At 39.3% G+C, this 16162-nt stretch overlaps 4 protein-coding genes across 10 annotated transcripts; 2 read left to right on the forward strand and 2 right to left on the reverse strand.

Moving 5' to 3' along the window:
- Window positions 1-8: 8 nt before the first annotated feature.
- On the forward strand, window positions 9-1740 carry LOC135798248 (cyclin-dependent kinase 20-like). Of its 3 annotated transcripts, none has more exons than XM_065311029.1 (5): window positions 9-111; window positions 435-678; window positions 736-1164; window positions 1228-1455; window positions 1510-1740. In XM_065311029.1, exons 2-5 carry the CDS (start codon window positions 493-495, stop codon window positions 1654-1656), a joined length of 990 nt encoding a protein of 329 aa, XP_065167101.1. In that variant the 5' UTR covers window positions 9-111; window positions 435-492; the 3' UTR covers window positions 1657-1740. The 3 variants fall into 3 exon arrangements, with proteins under 3 accessions (XP_065167101.1, XP_065167099.1, XP_065167100.1); XM_065311027.1 differs by lacking the exon at window positions 9-111 and adding an exon at window positions 224-368; XM_065311028.1 differs by lacking the exon at window positions 9-111 and having other exon boundaries at window positions 426-678.
- LOC135798247 (uncharacterized) lies at window positions 1650-3928 on the reverse strand. Of its 2 annotated transcripts, none has more exons than XM_065311026.1 (5): window positions 3830-3928; window positions 3100-3217; window positions 2889-3015; window positions 2618-2824; window positions 1650-2463 (listed from the first exon to the last, which is right to left on the reverse strand). In XM_065311026.1, exons 2-5 carry the CDS (start codon window positions 3116-3118, stop codon window positions 1767-1769), a joined length of 1050 nt encoding a protein of 349 aa, XP_065167098.1. In that variant the 5' UTR covers window positions 3119-3217; window positions 3830-3928; the 3' UTR covers window positions 1650-1766. The 2 variants fall into 2 exon arrangements, with proteins under 2 accessions (XP_065167098.1, XP_065167097.1); XM_065311025.1 differs by lacking the exon at window positions 3830-3928 and adding an exon at window positions 3473-3819.
- A 291-nt stretch (window positions 3929-4219) lies between these two features.
- Window positions 4220-9421, reverse strand: LOC135798695 (sister chromatid cohesion protein PDS5 homolog B-B-like). Of its 2 annotated transcripts, none has more exons than XM_065311605.1 (7): window positions 9153-9421; window positions 6735-8826; window positions 6391-6668; window positions 5480-6331; window positions 5137-5415; window positions 4991-5026; window positions 4220-4906 (listed from the first exon to the last, which is right to left on the reverse strand). In XM_065311605.1, the coding sequence occupies exons 2-7, from the start codon at window positions 8812-8814 to the stop codon at window positions 4799-4801; spliced, it is 3633 nt and encodes a 1210-aa protein (XP_065167677.1). In that variant the 5' UTR covers window positions 8815-8826; window positions 9153-9421; the 3' UTR covers window positions 4220-4798. The 2 variants fall into 2 exon arrangements, with proteins under 2 accessions (XP_065167677.1, XP_065167676.1); XM_065311604.1 differs by having other exon boundaries at window positions 4991-5029.
- A 460-nt stretch (window positions 9422-9881) lies between these two features.
- On the forward strand, window positions 9882-16037 carry LOC135798451 (far upstream element-binding protein 3-like). Of its 3 annotated transcripts, none has more exons than XM_065311301.1 (11): window positions 9882-10100; window positions 10270-10333; window positions 10379-10537; window positions 10654-10875; window positions 11098-11889; window positions 11946-12157; window positions 12252-12470; window positions 12530-12760; window positions 12822-12924; window positions 12984-13168; window positions 14260-16037. In XM_065311301.1, exons 1-11 carry the CDS (start codon window positions 10011-10013, stop codon window positions 14290-14292), a joined length of 2310 nt encoding a protein of 769 aa, XP_065167373.1. In that variant the 5' UTR covers window positions 9882-10010; the 3' UTR covers window positions 14293-16037. The 3 variants fall into 3 exon arrangements, with proteins under 3 accessions (XP_065167373.1, XP_065167375.1, XP_065167374.1); XM_065311303.1 differs by having other exon boundaries at window positions 12267-12470; XM_065311302.1 differs by having other exon boundaries at window positions 10382-10537.
- Window positions 16038-16162: the final 125 nt, after the last annotated feature.

The raw sequence follows: 16162 nt of genomic DNA on the forward strand, positions 1-16162 counted from the left end.
CGACGCTTGCGCACAGCGCGCATGTTACATAACACCGCAAATGATTTTTCGCTACACATTGATGAAGATTTTAAAATAATGTCAAATCGAATTACTGTCTTCTTTTCAAAAGTATTTATTATTTTATTTTAAATCAATACAAAGAATGCGTTTTTGTAGTTTTATTAGTATTTTAAATGTTGCTTTGAACTAGAAAATGGCGACAATGACATTGTCACCGCAAAAATTTAAATTCTCTGAAGTAAATTTGAATTTCTGGTTTTGCCGTAGTATTTTTTGTGGCTCAACTTAGAAAATATAAATTTTATACTTATTTTTTCTAGTTTTACAGTATTAAATAAATTTATTTATAATTTTACTTTTCTTTCGTAAGAGAAACAATCAATTAAACTTTACAATACAAACAAACATAGTGTAAAATCGTTTACTTGCAGATATTCAATAAAAATGTACCATTTAAGTAAATAATTGTGTAGGTACAAAATAAATAAAATGGATCGGTATAAAATTATTGGACGAATTGGTCAAGGCGCGCATGGATATGTGATGAAAGGAATCGACCGCTTCGACAACCAAAATGTAGCTCTAAAAAAACTAGTTATCAAAAACCTCGATGAGGGAATACCCAAAAATCTGGTTCGAGAAATTACAACACTCAAAGTCCTCAATCATGAAAACGTAATATTAAATTCGATTAATCAAATTTACATAAGTTTACATACAATACTTTTATAGATAGTCAAATTAACCGATGTAGTCCCACTTGGAATGGGCCTTGTCATAGTCATGGAATACTTACCCGCTAATCTACACCTTATGATGCAATTTCTTCGAGAAGAACTCGATTTACCAAAAATAAAAGCATATCTTTGGATGCTCTTGGAAGGCGTGATGTATATGCATGAAAACCACATCATGCATCGCGACTTAAAGCCTACAAACTTGCTTATATCTAATAACGGTGTTTTAAAAATCGGAGACTTTGGTTTGGCGAGAATCTACGTGGAAAATGAACCAGACCGCTTATACTCTCATCAGGTAGCGACACGGTGGTATCGTGCACCGGAGTTGTTGTACGGAGCACGAAAATACACAAATTCGGTTGATATGTGGGCAGTTGGATGCATTGCAGCAGAAATGATTAATAGATCGCCATTATTTCCGGTATAAATGTTTCAGATCGCTTTTATCACGTTTTTAGAAGTTGAGGGAAATGATTATTTTTAGGGTGAAACTGATATTGAACAACTTGCAATTGTGTTGCATACACTTGGTACACCATCGGAAGAAACATGGCCTGGATTATCTGAACTCCCAGATTATAATAAAATAACATTTGCACGAAATGCTGGGTCTAGTTGGAATACAATTTTACCTAAAGCTACCGTCGAATCAAGGAATTTTGTTAAAAGTTTTGTTGTTTACGATCAAGAACGACGATTAAGCGCAAAAGCAGTATGTTAACATCTAAATATTTAAATTTAACGAAATTGAACTATATTTTTATAGGCTTTGCATCACAAATTCTTCAGTGAGAAACCAATAGCCTGTCGACCGTCAGAATTGCCCAGCGCTAGTATTATTGCTGAAAGAGAAAATAATGTCGATGTGGAGATGATGCTCGGTGCCTTCGATGAAGTTTTACGAGATTTTTAATCATAGAACATTGTTTAATATAAATATGTTGTGTTGTAACAAATTTTAAAGCGTCAATCTTGTTTTATAAACAAAATAATTAAATACCAAGCGAATTTTCCAACCCGTGACTAACCAGATTGGTAAACATTTCTCAAAGATGGCGCCGGTTCTTCTAAAATCCGTACGTAGCCATCTTTACGGCCGTATTTCCACAACGCCAAAAATGGAAAATATTTCATCAACCAGAGTGATACGTGCAATGTCATATTCAAATACCATCTCCAGAACCAATGCCGGCATGAATTTATTACAAGTTGTTCAAAGTTATAAGACCATAACTGATCCTTGTTTAGTTTAGCCATCTCCTCCTTTAAAAGTTGGCTCCCTGGCGAGACCAATCTTAAGATAACGACTAGTGTTAATCCGGGACACAAGAACGGTTGCATAACTTGCATGCCTTCAACCAAAGTGCTCGCCATTTTAACAAAGAGAGGATCTCGTTGTTCAGCATACTTTCTCAATTGCTTTTCGATAATAAGCTGGCAGACAGCACGCGTATCCTCAGCAGAATGACGACAGATGTTGAATTGATCTTCAATTCCCATTAAATCACCGATGATTCTCCATAGGTAAACAAAACCTTCTAATCCAACTGGGTCTGGATGAAATAGTCCTATTTTTTCCGGGTGGGTCAAAGCGTATCCCATGAAACCAAATTGAGTGATGGCCATGTCCAACTGTGATATGCGATTGGCACCAACACAAGCGCTGCGTTTACTTGCTGTGTTGTGTTTTCTTCGCACATCTGCCATTGATTTCCACAAACTAAAAAGTTTCAAATTTATTTTACTTATTTAAGTTTCTTTTAAGTTTCCCAACCTTAATAAAGTAAAATTGTATCACTACAGGTTAAAAAATAAAAGAAATTAAACATTTTAAGTATTTTTTCGGTTTAAAACAGTTGTTACCACCAACTTACTCTGATCCAGGTTTAAAATCATCCGTATACCAAACATTCATGTGAAAAATGGTCGCCATGTAACGCCTGTAGGAGGTATAAGTTGTGGCAGACATATTAGTAAAAACAAGTATTTTTAAAATTGATGGTATGGATAAAATCGTCACTAGCCCAGTCAACTTTCCCATGAAGAGCATAAATATGTTGTCATGATAGAATTTTTGTCCCCTGTAAATATTACGAATTTATAAACATGTAAAAAAAAATAAAAACCAAATTATTTTATTCAAACCGTTTAAATTTCTCTTCGTCAAAATCAGCAGGTAATTTATATTCATTATATTTATCATTTGTATTGTCACAATTCACTCGTGCTCCGTTATTTATTAAATTATCCACAAATTTTTCAGCGTCGAAATCTAAAAATCAAGGTAATGTAATTTAGCAATGGTTAGAAGCAATTAGCATTAATAAAAACTGATTATCTTCGATTAACTACTTACTTGATGTGGAATCTTTCATGTTGTGTTCGGGCGATGATGTTAAAAGGTCAAAAATTAAAGATAATCCACGGCTGCAAACTTTCTATTCAGCTTCACTTTAGAGAATATTTTAAAATATCTACGAAAATAAATATTGATGAGTTTTAGAACTAAAGTTTTCGATTCTAATGTATGAAGCTGTGGTCATCACGCATCAGCGCTCAAGCAGCTTGTGCTCATTTTCCACTCGGCGCAAGGTTGAAATTGTTAGCTATGCCTTTCGCGTTGCAATGAGAAAATAAGAAAAGACCTCGATAGATTCACTGCGCTGCACACGAATAGAACAAATCCGCAACTTGTATAGAATATAGAAACGCGCAGAATTTTTACTTACTTCAATTGAAACTAAACATAATATGTTAATTTAAAACGTAACTTCTTGTAAACACTTTCACGCGCAAACTATTTTTATTTTGTATTGCAATATTACATCAAAGCGTCGCGTTTGTTAGAACATTCATTGTTGAATGTGAAACTTGCGCGAAAATGTGACCACTCCAAACTTCCACTTCCCGCTGCAGCAAGGCTGCGATGCGAGGGGAATGACAGGTGAAAGTTTACGCACACAGAAACTATTACGCAATTTGACGAACGAGAAGCCGCACGCGGTCTTTCCGAACTTTCGCCCAAGGCGAGCACTCACTCGCCAACCGAAATATATGTAATAATCCGTAGTGTGATGTAAACTCACCGAATTTGGTTGCCAAGTTGCACGCCAATATCCGGACACATACATTTATAGAGAACATGCTCCGGGGATTATTCCGCGCGTTATCTGACTCGCGACAAACCTCTTAAAAGCGGATTCCACTTTTGTCATAATCGATTGTAATAAACACTTGAAACAAAGCTTGATCTGAATCATTTCATCGGAAGTTAGAACAAAAGCTCTTATTATTTATAAATAAAGATACCATCAAGGTTATCAATCTCGTAATAATGCAATCCACAAATTGTTTATGTATAGTTTTTTACTTTAAGTATACATTTGTAAAAAAAATATTTCTCCAAATGTAAATTACATAATCGGGATGGAAAATGAACGCATTCGAAATAACATAAGATAAAACTACACTGAACATAAAAGAGCAAATTGTAATCATTTACACCAATCCAATACAACCAAATAAATACATAATAATGAAAAGATGTAAATGTGTTTGTGTTGAGTGTCCGTAAAACTTACATTTTAAGCTAACTTAATAGATGAATCATTGTACAACTTAAACTAGAAATCATCATAGTATGATAAAAATGAAAAAAACACAGCGGGTACTTCTTTCGGCTTTTTGAACAAAACGTTCAAGGAATATAATAGTTGCGTTTACCAGAAACGAACCACCCTCTTTCGTACTCTCACCCCCAAATCCATTCGGCACTATCTTTCTCTTATTGTACAGTACAGTTGAGTTAATGTGTCCTCCTCGCGATATTAAAATTACTGTCTTCATTCAAATACACAATCAGAGAATTCAAATAACAGTGTATAGTTATTTCTGTTATTGTTCTCTTTCGTCGGAATATACTGCTTTGTGTGGAAATTACATGCGACTGTCGACAGACGTTACAAATAAAACGTAGAAAAAAAGGAGATCGACTATCGGTAGTTATCATTTAACTTGTTTAGAAATACAATCCATATTTACAATGAGGCATCCGGTCACTTATCCATCTCAAGTTTTATTCGCTCGCGTAGACGCTTCGCCGGCGGCTCGTCGATGTCTTCCAGACCCGGGACTTGTATCTTCGTTTCCGACGCTTCTGAAGGCTATAATAAAACACACATTTATGTACATAACATTATCAAACACACACAATTCAAAATACAGCAATGTCAAACGTGTGTTTTTACCTGGGCATCTATTCCTTTAATTAATACTTGAGGCGGCTGCTTGCGCACAATTAAAACACAATTATTTTTGCACGTATGACAAATATAATGATAATGTTGCCATTAAAACTAATGATTACTAAAGAAAATAAACAAAATAAACTTACTTGGACGTCTGTGCCTAGCGGCCCACAGGGTTCCAGCTTGGTGTGCTTATTCTTCACCTTCTTGTTTCGCTCGGCGTTGATCATTGACAGTGTGATGCCGGTCTTCTTCGGTTGATACTGCAACTCTGGCGGGAGGAATACTCTCGCGTTGACGAAATCTGTCTGCGGTGTGAAGTACATCGCAGGTATTCGTGTGTCAGACGGGAAGTCCTTCATGTCGTAGTGTAACGTCTTCGTCAGGAGCAATCCGCTCGTTAAATCGCATAACGCCCATAATTTCTATTAAAAAGAAGGAAAAAAACACGTTAATTATGTTTTAGATTTTTTTTTAATTATAACTTACGTAATTAATTGAATCATCGTCAGGTCGTAGTGAATCCTTGTGATTCTTCATACGCTCGATGCAGTTCTTGTAAAATCCATAGCTAAAGTACTCGCTCTTGCTAATAAGCGGCTCGAGAATAAACCAGAGGCACAATCTCGCCTTCGTCAAATCATTCACATCGTCCCACTTGGAGAAAGCAGGATCATGCGCTAGTACTGGGATGGCAAACACCAGCATGTAATCGGGCAGTATGTGCGGCAATTCACTCATCGCCTTGTCGATTTGTCCCGCGCCCATTGTCAACGTCTTGACACAATCGCGCCGCTTATTGATATCGGCCACCATGTAGTTTTTGATAGTCTGTTTCAGCTTATTATCGGGTTCCTTGCCGGCAAGTGCGTAGTAGCCCATGAAATCCAACGGTAGGCATTTATTCGGCAAGCCGCGGCACAATCCCTTATGTAGTTTAGCAGCAAATAATTCGCGTACTTGCTTCACCTCGTCCGTCATCAGCGTAGCGAGGTTGTAGAATTGTTCGGCGGTGTACTGATCGCCTACACCTTTCTGTTCGCATACTTTCAGCATCGCGCAACCGGCGGACAAACGCAACCAGGACATTTCCGCAGGAGAAAGTTTACCTGATTGCAGCAAATCACCCTTGTGTAGAATGAATGCGTTCAGCATGCGGAATGTTTTCTGCGCGGATGCAATATCTTGTTTCAGCCCAAGCAGCCAACGAGCCATTGCTTTGAGACCTTCGATTTTACAGCGTGTTTCTTCGGGTAGGTCGTCTTCGGAGCACCACGTCGTTTCCATATCGTGGCATTCTTCGCCATCTTTGACATCTTTCACCAACAATTCTTTTACAATCTGTGAAATAAAATAAAACAAAGTTACATAATGCAATAATGTGAAATTTGTTAGTTTACCTTTCGGGAAACAATATTTTTGATTTGAACTTTGCATTTTTCGGGCACGTTAAACGCAATATGACCCAAGGTGACAATCGCCGTGCGATAGTATAAATTCTGCGGCTCCAAGTTGTTCTTCGTTGCTTCTAGGATGGCAGGGAATAGCGTATCGTGCAAATCGACCATATTCACGTATATACAGCGGATAGCCTGTTTCGCCTGCTTTGGTGTGCCGGTTTCAGCAAAGTTTTTACACATTGGGGCGAGAGACTCCATCAGTTGCGGGAAATCTTCAGCTATAAACATAAAACCACAAAATAAATACAAATTACAATTAAACTCAATTATCTAGGTTTACTTACATAAACTTTTATATTTTCCTAACCAAGTGAAAACGCTAAGAACTAAAGGCGCCACATTTTCATCCTCAATATTCAACATCTCCATCAACTCCTCCAAAACATCCGTATGATGAAAATGGGATGGGAAAACACTACTCAACATGACAAGCAGTTTCAACCCACGGTCGCCAGCAGTCGCTGGGTGTAACCCGACTTCTTCAACCGTGTTCCCTCCACGCAAACAATCATCCACATAGCCTACAAGTAGTTTAATTGCATTGTGATCAACCATTACACTGCTAACTCTCTCCAGGAGCATCTTCACTGTATTGTAGTACAAATTCGTCATAACCGGCTGGCCGAGCTTCTTTAATACACTCGCAGTAGCCTCAGAACATTCTTGACAACTAACCGACGGCCGAGCGACTGTATCCATTGCATCCAAAAGCGCAGCATCTTTTCTAAGATGATTAGAAAACTTCGTCAGAAATTCGTTTGCTTTGACAGGCTCTGGCAGACATCGCGACAGAGAAGTTACTTTACTCATCGACTCTTTAGCTACATCAGATGTTGATGGACGTCGATGCAAATCAAGCCATTCGAGGACAAGCTTCCTCACACAGAGTTGATTCTTCTGCAACTCCATGAATGCCTTGCGTGCGTGATCATCAACAGTTCCAAGAAGATGATAAAGTTTCTTCATTCTTTCAGCAGCGGGCAGTTGGAAGGGAACGAGGCACGTGTTAAGTAGACGTTCCACCAACAAACGATCCTCCATACCGGCCATGTAATAACCGTTAAGGATTTTATCCTTGATCCAAGTGACAGCTTTCTTTGTGGCGTTCGGCACGTCAGGATCAGAGAGATGTTTTCTGTAAATCATCGCAAGTCCACTCATTGCTTCCTTGCGGATTTTAAATTTTTTATCCAACGTGCGCTCCTTGACAAATTCCAGCAGGTCTTCGCTGTCAGACACCACTTGGAAATCTCTCCGAGCAGTTGTAACAATTGCCATGACAACTTCATAACGCACAGTCTCTTCCGCATCATGCTGACGCATTTTTAAAGTATCAGTGATGTCCTTCCTTAAATCTGGATGATTTAACAGGAAATGCATCGAATACTGAACGCATTTCGTCCTAATACCGACGGAAATATCATTGAAGCGGCCCAGAAATGAACGCCACAATTGAGTGTGACGACGCGCGAGTTCAGAATCTTTTTCGCTGAACATTCGCGCCAAAAGCGCCACAGCTCCTAGACGCTCACTCTCCGAAGGGCTTTTCAGTTTGCATTCGAGCTGAGGCAGCACTGCTAATAGAATATGCGGACAAATATGATTCAATTCATAAATTAAATCATAAACTTTGCCGCAAATTGAAAGTGTCTTGTCTTCTTTACCAAGAATCAACACCTGATTGAAGAAACCTTGAATGTAAGGCTCCAATGTGTCAGACGTCTTCACAACCAACTCTTTTGCTAACAAATACGCGTTCTTTTTGCTCGTCTTGTTTGGCTCAACAATATTCATCAGGATAATATCCAGAAGCTCATTGCTGACTATGTCACTTTCAGTGATCAATGGACATAAAACATCCAACATGAAACTCTTCACTCGGCCGGAGTGTTCGTCGTTGACGATTTTAAACATCAGATGAAACAATGCGCAGAAAATCTCCTGACAATCCTCCAATTCAAAACACATGTTGAATGATTTAACATATGCGAGATTTTCGAGGAGGTAAAAATATCGCTTGAAAGCGGCGTCTTTGGGGTCTTTTAACCCTGATAGTTGTGTGATTAAAAAGAGGAAGATTGTTTTCACTTGATCGGTGTCCTTATACGGAGCCTCTGGAGCGTATACGCGGAGTACGTCAGCGATGCAGCAGGCAATCAGAAGCTGAACGTCCCGAGACGGATGTGAGAGGAATTGCTCTTCAGCAAGGTGTAATGCGAGCGGGATGTACTGTTGGTAGGCGCCCTCGTCTTGTCCCATGGCCTGGAGTGTATGCGCGAGGGTTTTCAGGCGTCGGATGAGCTCGTCGGCGCCGAGGTCGTCTGTGATTGGCCTGCAGCCAGGCGGGTAAACTATCTCCGACATTTTGCAGCGGTTCTAAACAAAATTATTGCATTTAACAACAAGATAATGCTGTATTCGCTATTGTTTATTCCAAATATTATCATATTGTAAACAAATGCAAGTTAAATATTTTATTGTTAGAGTTTCCAAGAAAACAACTAGTCGCGCATCGAATTTTCGGCGTTCCTCATAGGGTTAAGTAAAAAGCAACGGTAATCAAAACAAACGAGAACCGCACGCACTTGTTCGACGCGTACGCTCTGAATAATTTTCTATATACCATGGAAACAAATACATAGTTGTAGATGAAAATCTATTGAAAAATTACGGATGCGATTGTTGAACTGCAATTTACTAACCTGAGTTGGTTACGTTGGTGACTCCAAGCGGGATTTATTTACATTTATTTCTCAAAGTCCAGGAACCAACGCTGCGCGCACTTTACACAAATCATTGACACGCGCGCGGGCGTATGATGCACATGAAAGTCGCCGCGTTGAAATCCCGTATGCGCGGTTAGCGATCGGCGCGAAACTTCCTGGTGAAACTTTGTAAGACCCGTTGGCTTGTTGGCTGTCTTCGCGTCGCGGCGTTCAGGAGCCGCTGTACTGGCAAATGCGATGCAAAATGGCGGTACGACTAGTAAGCGCTGCGAGCGCATCGCTCGAATTTACACCGTTGCCGATTATTATAGCGTCCCTATAGCCTCTTATTAAATTTGTTGATAATTCATAGTAATTGAACTTATTGGATTAGTCTTTAATTATAGCTGGCAGTTTATTCCCAAAACCTGAAATATTCAGCAGATAATCCAGTTCTGGGTGTGTTTAGGTGGCAACATAGGTAGCATCATTTGTTTGAATTATACAATGTGATTTTATTCGAGTTTAGAAACAATATAAATTAATTCATAATTAATTTTGGGTGTTGTTTTCAGTTATTTAATAATATCTGTATATATTGGGCAAATATAAATGATAATACAGGTTTAATAAAGCCAAGAGTTGGTTTCTGCAATTGGAACGCTGATTTGGAGGGGAAATTAACGTTGGTTGGTATTGCGAATCACTAAAAAAAGTCACTAACAACGCTGTCGCTGTCCGATCGCTATCAAAAGCAAAACGGGAGTTCTTCACGCGAACGGTGGGCACGCACTCCATGTTATAGATTCCGAGTAGCATAGAAGACTTTCCATGTCGGCATTGTGAATGTAAAAGATGAGTGACTATTCAGCGGTAGCGCCGCCACCACAGCAGAATTTCAACACATCGTCGGCGTTTGCCGCCGCCCTCCAACGAGCGAAACAAGTAAGACGCCTCTGCGATATTCTTCTTTAGTCCCGCGTTCTTCCGGCTTCGCCTGCTAAGATTTTGCAACGAATGCGAATTATACTTCACCCACTTTACAATCATTCGTCACTATAGCACACCGCGTTTGTCAGTCGTGCAGTTTTAGTAACTTTGTTTACCCTTGCAGATAGCGGCAAAAATCAACCCTACCGCGGGCGCGGGACAGAAGCGGCCTTTGGAAGATGGGCAAGGTAAATTAAACTTACAAGTAACTCTATCATCACTAACGTTAGAAGAAGAGGGATTAATTTTAGAGCCCGATAGCAAGAAACTAGCAACTTCAATGGTTGGAAATGTTCCCAGACCAATGGGACAGAGTATGGGGCAGCCGGCCCTTGGGGGTGGACCTCAGATTAATGAAGACATCAAGGTCCCTGATAAAATGGTTGGATTGAGTAAGTTTTATTAATTAACTTAACCTCTACCAAGTAATTTAATCAGTTTGCACATGAATTTATCTAAGAATTCATTTGATACAATTGTATTCATATGCATATAAATATTTTTACAGTAATAGGAAGGGGTGGCGAACAAATAACGCGCTTACAGGTCGAGTCCGGCTGTAAGATTCAGATGGCACCCGACTCTGCTGGTCAGCCGGAACGCGTTTGCTCGTTGTCGGGCTCGCGTGAGGCTATCACCAGAGCAAAGGAGCTCATCATGAATATCGTGCACCAGCGCGGACGTTCCGAAGGCATCGCCGGGCTCGATCTTGGACCCGGACTTGGACAGGGTAAAATATCAAACACAAGTTTGCTAAATTCACGCACGAAGCAACTCCTTGCACGTTTTGTTTCCTCTCATTTAACAGGATTGTATCCAGTATTTCACATTTCTCCAGAAGGTTATAACGGATTCTCCTCCACTCCTAGAATTCCTGAACCCGATTATTTCCAACTAATGTGTAAAATATTCAATCATCGTTTGAAGTAATTATTGCAATCAATTATTCTAGGTGCAAATGGCAATGCGGGGCGTAACTTTGTGGAAATAATGGTTCCCGGCCCGAAAGTCGGATTGATAATCGGCAAGGGCGGGGAAACAATAAAACAATTACAGGAACGTTCCGGTGCCAAAATGGTTGTCATTCAAGATGGTCCCAATCAAGAACAGGAAAAACCTCTACGCATTAGCGGCGATCCCGCGAAAGTAGAATACGCAAAACAATTGGTTTATGATCTGATAGCTGAAAAAGAAATGCAGGCTTTCAATCGAGGAGGAAGTGGCGGTGGAGGCCAGGGCGGAGGAGGTGGTCGCGATCGTGGTGACCGTGGAGGTCAAGGTTTCCAAGGTGGCAACGACTATGGTAATGGTGGCGGCGGTGGCGGAGGAGGCGGCAATGAAGTAGAAGTACTAGTTCCAAGGGCAGCTGTCGGTGTTGTTATCGGCAAGGGAGGAGATATGATAAAGAAAATCCAAGCTGAAACCGGCGCAAGAGTGCAATTCCAACAAGCCAGAGACGAAGGACCCGGCGAGAGGCGGTGTTACCTCTCTGGCAAACCACAGAATGTCGAACAAGCTCGTCAAAGAATAGAGGAGCTTATCGATAGTGTAATTCGACGTGATGGCGACGGAAACGGCGGTGGCCGAAACGGTGGCGGCAACCGAGGCAACAGAGACAGGTTTGACGGACGGGGAAATGGCCGGAATGGTGGAAATGATTATCAGGGTTGGGATGATCGGCGGCAGTCCGCTGAGGTAACGTTCACAGTGCCTGCTTCCAAATGTGGCGTTATTATTGGCCGAGGTAACAAAGAAACGAAATGGATTTGTGATTATTATCTTATAATTGAATTATTTCAGGTGGCGACACGATAAAGCAGATTAACATGAATTCGGGTGCGCATTGCGAGCTTGATCGGCGCTCACCAGCACATCCAAATGGTGACAAAACTTTTATTATTCGTGGCGAGCCGGAGCAAATTGAGGCGGCGAAGCGTATTATTAGCGATAAGGTTCAACTACCCATCAATTTTGTTGCGGCGGGTGGTAATGTCTCCAATGCTCTCCCTACTGTAAGTTTTTATTTTATTTTTCAAACTAAAAACTATGTTTACTCTTCTTTTTTAAATTTATTTTATTTTTTTCATATTTATTTTTGATTAATAGGGTTACAATCCCCAGGGTTGGGGCGTGCCAGGCTTCCAGCAGCAGTGGAACGGTCCACAACAAGCCGGTAACGGTGCCGATGGAGGACAGCAAGCTGGTGTACCTGGTGGCAGTGTACAAATGCCAGGAGGAGCGGGTCAACCAGATTATTCACTGCAATGGGCTGAGTACTACCGGTCCCTGGGCATGCATCGAGAAGCAGAGATGATAGAACAACAGGTACCTACGCTTACAATGTGGTAATGTGTATTAAATAAACGATTGTGGTTTATTTGTAGTCGAAAACCAAAGGTCCCACACCTACTAGTGCGCCAACGCCAAGTTTAGCGAACGCTGCGAATCCCACGCATTCAGCAACTGCACAAGCAGCAGCGGCCGCTGCTGCAGCAGGAGGTGCGCAACCTGCAGCGAATGGTCAACCAGATTACAGCGCTCAGTGGGCGGATTATTATCGCAGCTTGGGCAAACATAAAGAAGCTGAAGCGATTGAAGCGCAGATGAAAAACAAAGTATTTAATTTTAATAGCAGTACTAAAAGCAGTGTTTAATTTGTAATATTTAACTTATTAGAGTTCTGCACCGCCAGCTGGTACCCAACCAAACCTGCAATCTTCGCAGGCATCGATGACGACAGCTTACCAGCAGTCGTACGGTGCATACCAAGGACAAACAGGTATGTTTTTATCAAGATTAATCCTTCTTTGTTAAAATTAACATTATTTTGATATATAGGTTATTATGGTGCGCAAGCTGGACAGACAGCATCCGTTCCGCAAGGCGCTGCCGGTCAATATAACTTTGGTTACGGTTATGGCGGTGCCCCGGCACGCAGGGCAAGCCCCACCGCAGACGCAGCAGCCGTCCTCCGACTGAATGATCTCAACAACGCGCCCCCAGTCGGCATCGACACACAAAACGTGAGTACCCCATCACACACCGCCCTTTCGTGGCTTAACTGTACTTTTATATATACGTGTATTTGCGTTCGGATTGTCCTCTCTTCGATTTTGTTTATATTTTTATAATCGACTACGTCCTTAACGCTTATCATACATTACAATTATGTTTTTACGATTGGTTCGGGCGACGAACGATCCATTGAGGGTCGTCAACTCGTATTTCGAATTTTCTTTTATATCTGAGATAAATGATTACACACTATGATAAAATTTTCTAATCGAATATCGCACCACCACAACCTTGTCGCCATTTTGTATATTATATATATCTGTGTTTTTGTACATTCACGCATTTACATATTGACTTGAAAGTGCAAAACTAATTATTTGGTGATTACTTGCTGCACGTGATTTATTGACATGACTTTGAATTGATTTGTTGATTTATTAATCGATGTTTGTATTGACATTGTGTTTGATTTGTGTGCTATTATGCTCTTTCTCTCTCCTTGTCGATTCATTATTTGGAGTTAGGTATTACAGACAGGGCAGAGAGGGCAGGCGAGACTTGGCAGCAACCTGCGCGTAGGCGACCGTAGTTTTATTTCTTTCATATACAATATACCTAATTGGCTACACGATTTATTCGCTTACCTTTGTTTGCTCTTAACACTTTTATTCTTAATGTAATCACTTAATGTTTTTCATGTACTTATAATACTATCTTTGATTCATTGTAATGCTGGAGCAGAGTAAGTTACACATAGTTTTGGAGTAGATACAACAAGGGGATGCTTAGTGAGTTATTTATTATTGCAATATGTGCAGTCAGAAGAATGGATTTTGTTTTAAGGCTTTGTATTGTTAGATATCAAAATACGTTCTTCAGACGCCTATTGCAATATAAAATCTATTCGAAATTAATTGCATCCCTTTGTTTCTTCCAATAACTTGGATAACTTGGGGTTATTTGGAGAAAATGCTCATTTGTTACATGTATTTTGAATTTGTTGATAGTATTGTTAGTGAATTTACAGGCAAAAACAAAATCTGGGTCCGATGCATATAGCGACCGCTTCCAATCTTGTGTTTTCTTGTGCAATTTACAGATAAATCCTATGAATATCGCCGCCGCCACTTGAATTTGCCATTTTATGTCTCGGTCATCAATTGCCAAGGACGGCGTGCTTGACTAATTTTCGCAAATTACGGTTGTTAAACAAAAAAAAAATAAGACGAACCTATGATGAACCATGCTGATGATGATGCAGACGATGAACATTACCATAACATGTGCATAATGTGTATCCCTTTGATGAAAACGTTATTGGTGTTTGATACTGATGCTATTGAAGGTTGAACATTCACATTGAACATGTTTGATTGCGATTTGTTGGGTTGGTTGTTGCCGAAAGCGTAGAATTTAGGTGCGTCGGATGCGGCGCTGAAGAAATCATCTCGAAGACAGCCGAAGATATTCACCAGCCGCTTAAAGTTACAAATCATTCTATGAACTCTTTAATCGAAAAGTATTAAGCGTATTAAGTGCTCTATTCGGCGACGCGCGCAAGAGGAATGTGCGAAATTATATATTTGCGATTGTTTGTTTATTAAGTATAATCGATTTCTTTCGTTGAATATGTTTCTCTTTCATCGTACATTCGGTATAAGTTAAGTAATGGTTTAATCCATGCGACTTTACTTATTCCGACGTATATTTGCTTTTGTAATGGCTTAATACGTATACTTTTTGTTCACTTTTATAAAATATTAATTTAACTTTCTCACGTACCGCTTAATTATGAAAGAATTAAAGAATTTAAACTTCAATGACGAGAAAGTAATGGTATAATATATTAGATATAGGAATGATGAAAGACGTTAAGCTACATACTAAGAACTTGAATAATTGATTGTACATAGAATATTTTGAAGTATGCATAGCAGATTGGAGAGTTGACGAATTTGAAAATAAAACGAAACGTTGAAAATGTCTTCTACAAAACAAAATTTAAGAATAAAATTACTGAATATTCAAACTTAATGCACGATTAAGAGAATAAATAATTATATAGCTTCCAGATTACATTTAAATACGTTTACGACGAATTAAAGAAAGCTTAGATAGTAGTTAGTTACAACATATTTAGCGTAAGAATAAGTACATAATTGAAAAGATAAGTTTTAAATTTACTGGCCATACTGGACACAACTCATGAACATCAACACGACTAACAACACAAATGTAGCATTATAAGCGATGACATGATTATAGAAACATAAATGGTTCACACACGTTTGTAGGTTTTCCTTGGCGAAAGAAATAATTTCGATCATATGTATTCAATTCATTAATCATTATTTTATATTATATATATGCTCATGTATTTTCTATTTTCGTACGTTGCAACAAATTGTGCATTGATTTTTGCAGGTGGCAACCCACTATTCACAAATTTGTGTAGCTCAAAACTTGCGTCAAATTTCATAAACTGTGTATGTATAGCAATGTGTTGCAGGATTGCGCATGCAGATTGTACATTTTTAGGCATCGTGGATGGACTGACCTATGAGGAACGCATTTTGTTTTTATCAAATGAAAAATGAATCTCGTGTTGGCCACGCATATATATCTATTAACATATTAACGTCTTTTACTATAATATTCGTAATATTTTTGTTTCTTTGCCACGCAACGTCGTTATTTTCCTATGTTCTCTGATATAACTTGACGATTTGTATTAACCATGAGACCGAAGACATTTTTGAACACACACACATAAACATGATTATTCATATTCTATCTATACTCGATAGCGAATAATATTTAATAAGTATGCTCTTATATTATGATTATGATATGATTACGATTAAACATTAATACCATCGTGCTTTGTATGAAAACCAAATACCATGTTTTTAGGTAATGAATTTTCTACGGACGACGGACAAAAATTGAGGATTTCGAACACCAAAAAGGTAAATTTGTCAATTTTTGTCAACACTTTTGAA

The sequence above is a fragment of the Atheta coriaria genome, unplaced genomic scaffold (genome assembly GCF_025399875.1).
Source record: "Atheta coriaria isolate IRGN ID8LTWV9N9 unplaced genomic scaffold, Caltech_Dcor_3.1 hic_scaffold_9_pilon, whole genome shotgun sequence".
Taxonomy (NCBI): domain Eukaryota; kingdom Metazoa; phylum Arthropoda; class Insecta; order Coleoptera; family Staphylinidae; genus Dalotia; species Dalotia coriaria.

Bases quoted from the DNA above. Each gene is read 5' to 3' on its own strand.
- LOC135798248 (XM_065311029.1), top strand. From the start codon at position 493: ATGGATCGGTATAAAATTATTGGACGAATTGGTCAAGGCGCGCATGGA. The intron at 1,165-1,227 runs GTATAAATGTTT...GATTATTTTTAG, and splicing joins ATAGATCGCCATTATTTCCG to GGTGAAACTGATATTGAACA. The intron at 1,456-1,509 runs GTATGTTAACAT...ATATTTTTATAG, and splicing joins GACGATTAAGCGCAAAAGCA to GCTTTGCATCACAAATTCTT.
- LOC135798247 (XM_065311026.1), bottom strand. The intron at 2,825-2,888 runs GTTTGAATAAAA...TAATATTTACAG, and splicing joins GACGAAGAGAAATTTAAACG to GGGACAAAAATTCTATCATG. The intron at 2,464-2,617 runs GTAAGTTGGTGG...GAAACTTTTTAG, and splicing joins GATTTTAAACCTGGATCAGA to TTTGTGGAAATCAATGGCAG.
- LOC135798695 (XM_065311604.1), bottom strand. From the start codon at position 8,814: ATGTCGGAGATAGTTTACCCGCCTGGCTGCAGGCCAATCACAGACGAC. The intron at 6,669-6,734 runs GTAAGTAAACCT...TTATGTTTATAG, and splicing joins AGGAAAATATAAAAGTTTAT to CTGAAGATTTCCCGCAACTG. The intron at 5,416-5,479 runs GTAAGTTATAAT...TCTTTTTAATAG, and splicing joins ACGATGATTCAATTAATTAC to AAATTATGGGCGTTATGCGA.
- LOC135798451 (XM_065311301.1), top strand. From the start codon at position 10,011: ATGAGTGACTATTCAGCGGTAGCGCCGCCACCACAGCAGAATTTCAAC. The intron at 11,890-11,945 runs GTAACAAAGAAA...GAATTATTTCAG, and splicing joins TGGCGTTATTATTGGCCGAG to GTGGCGACACGATAAAGCAG. The intron at 12,158-12,251 runs GTAAGTTTTTAT...TTTGATTAATAG, and splicing joins TCTCCAATGCTCTCCCTACT to GGTTACAATCCCCAGGGTTG.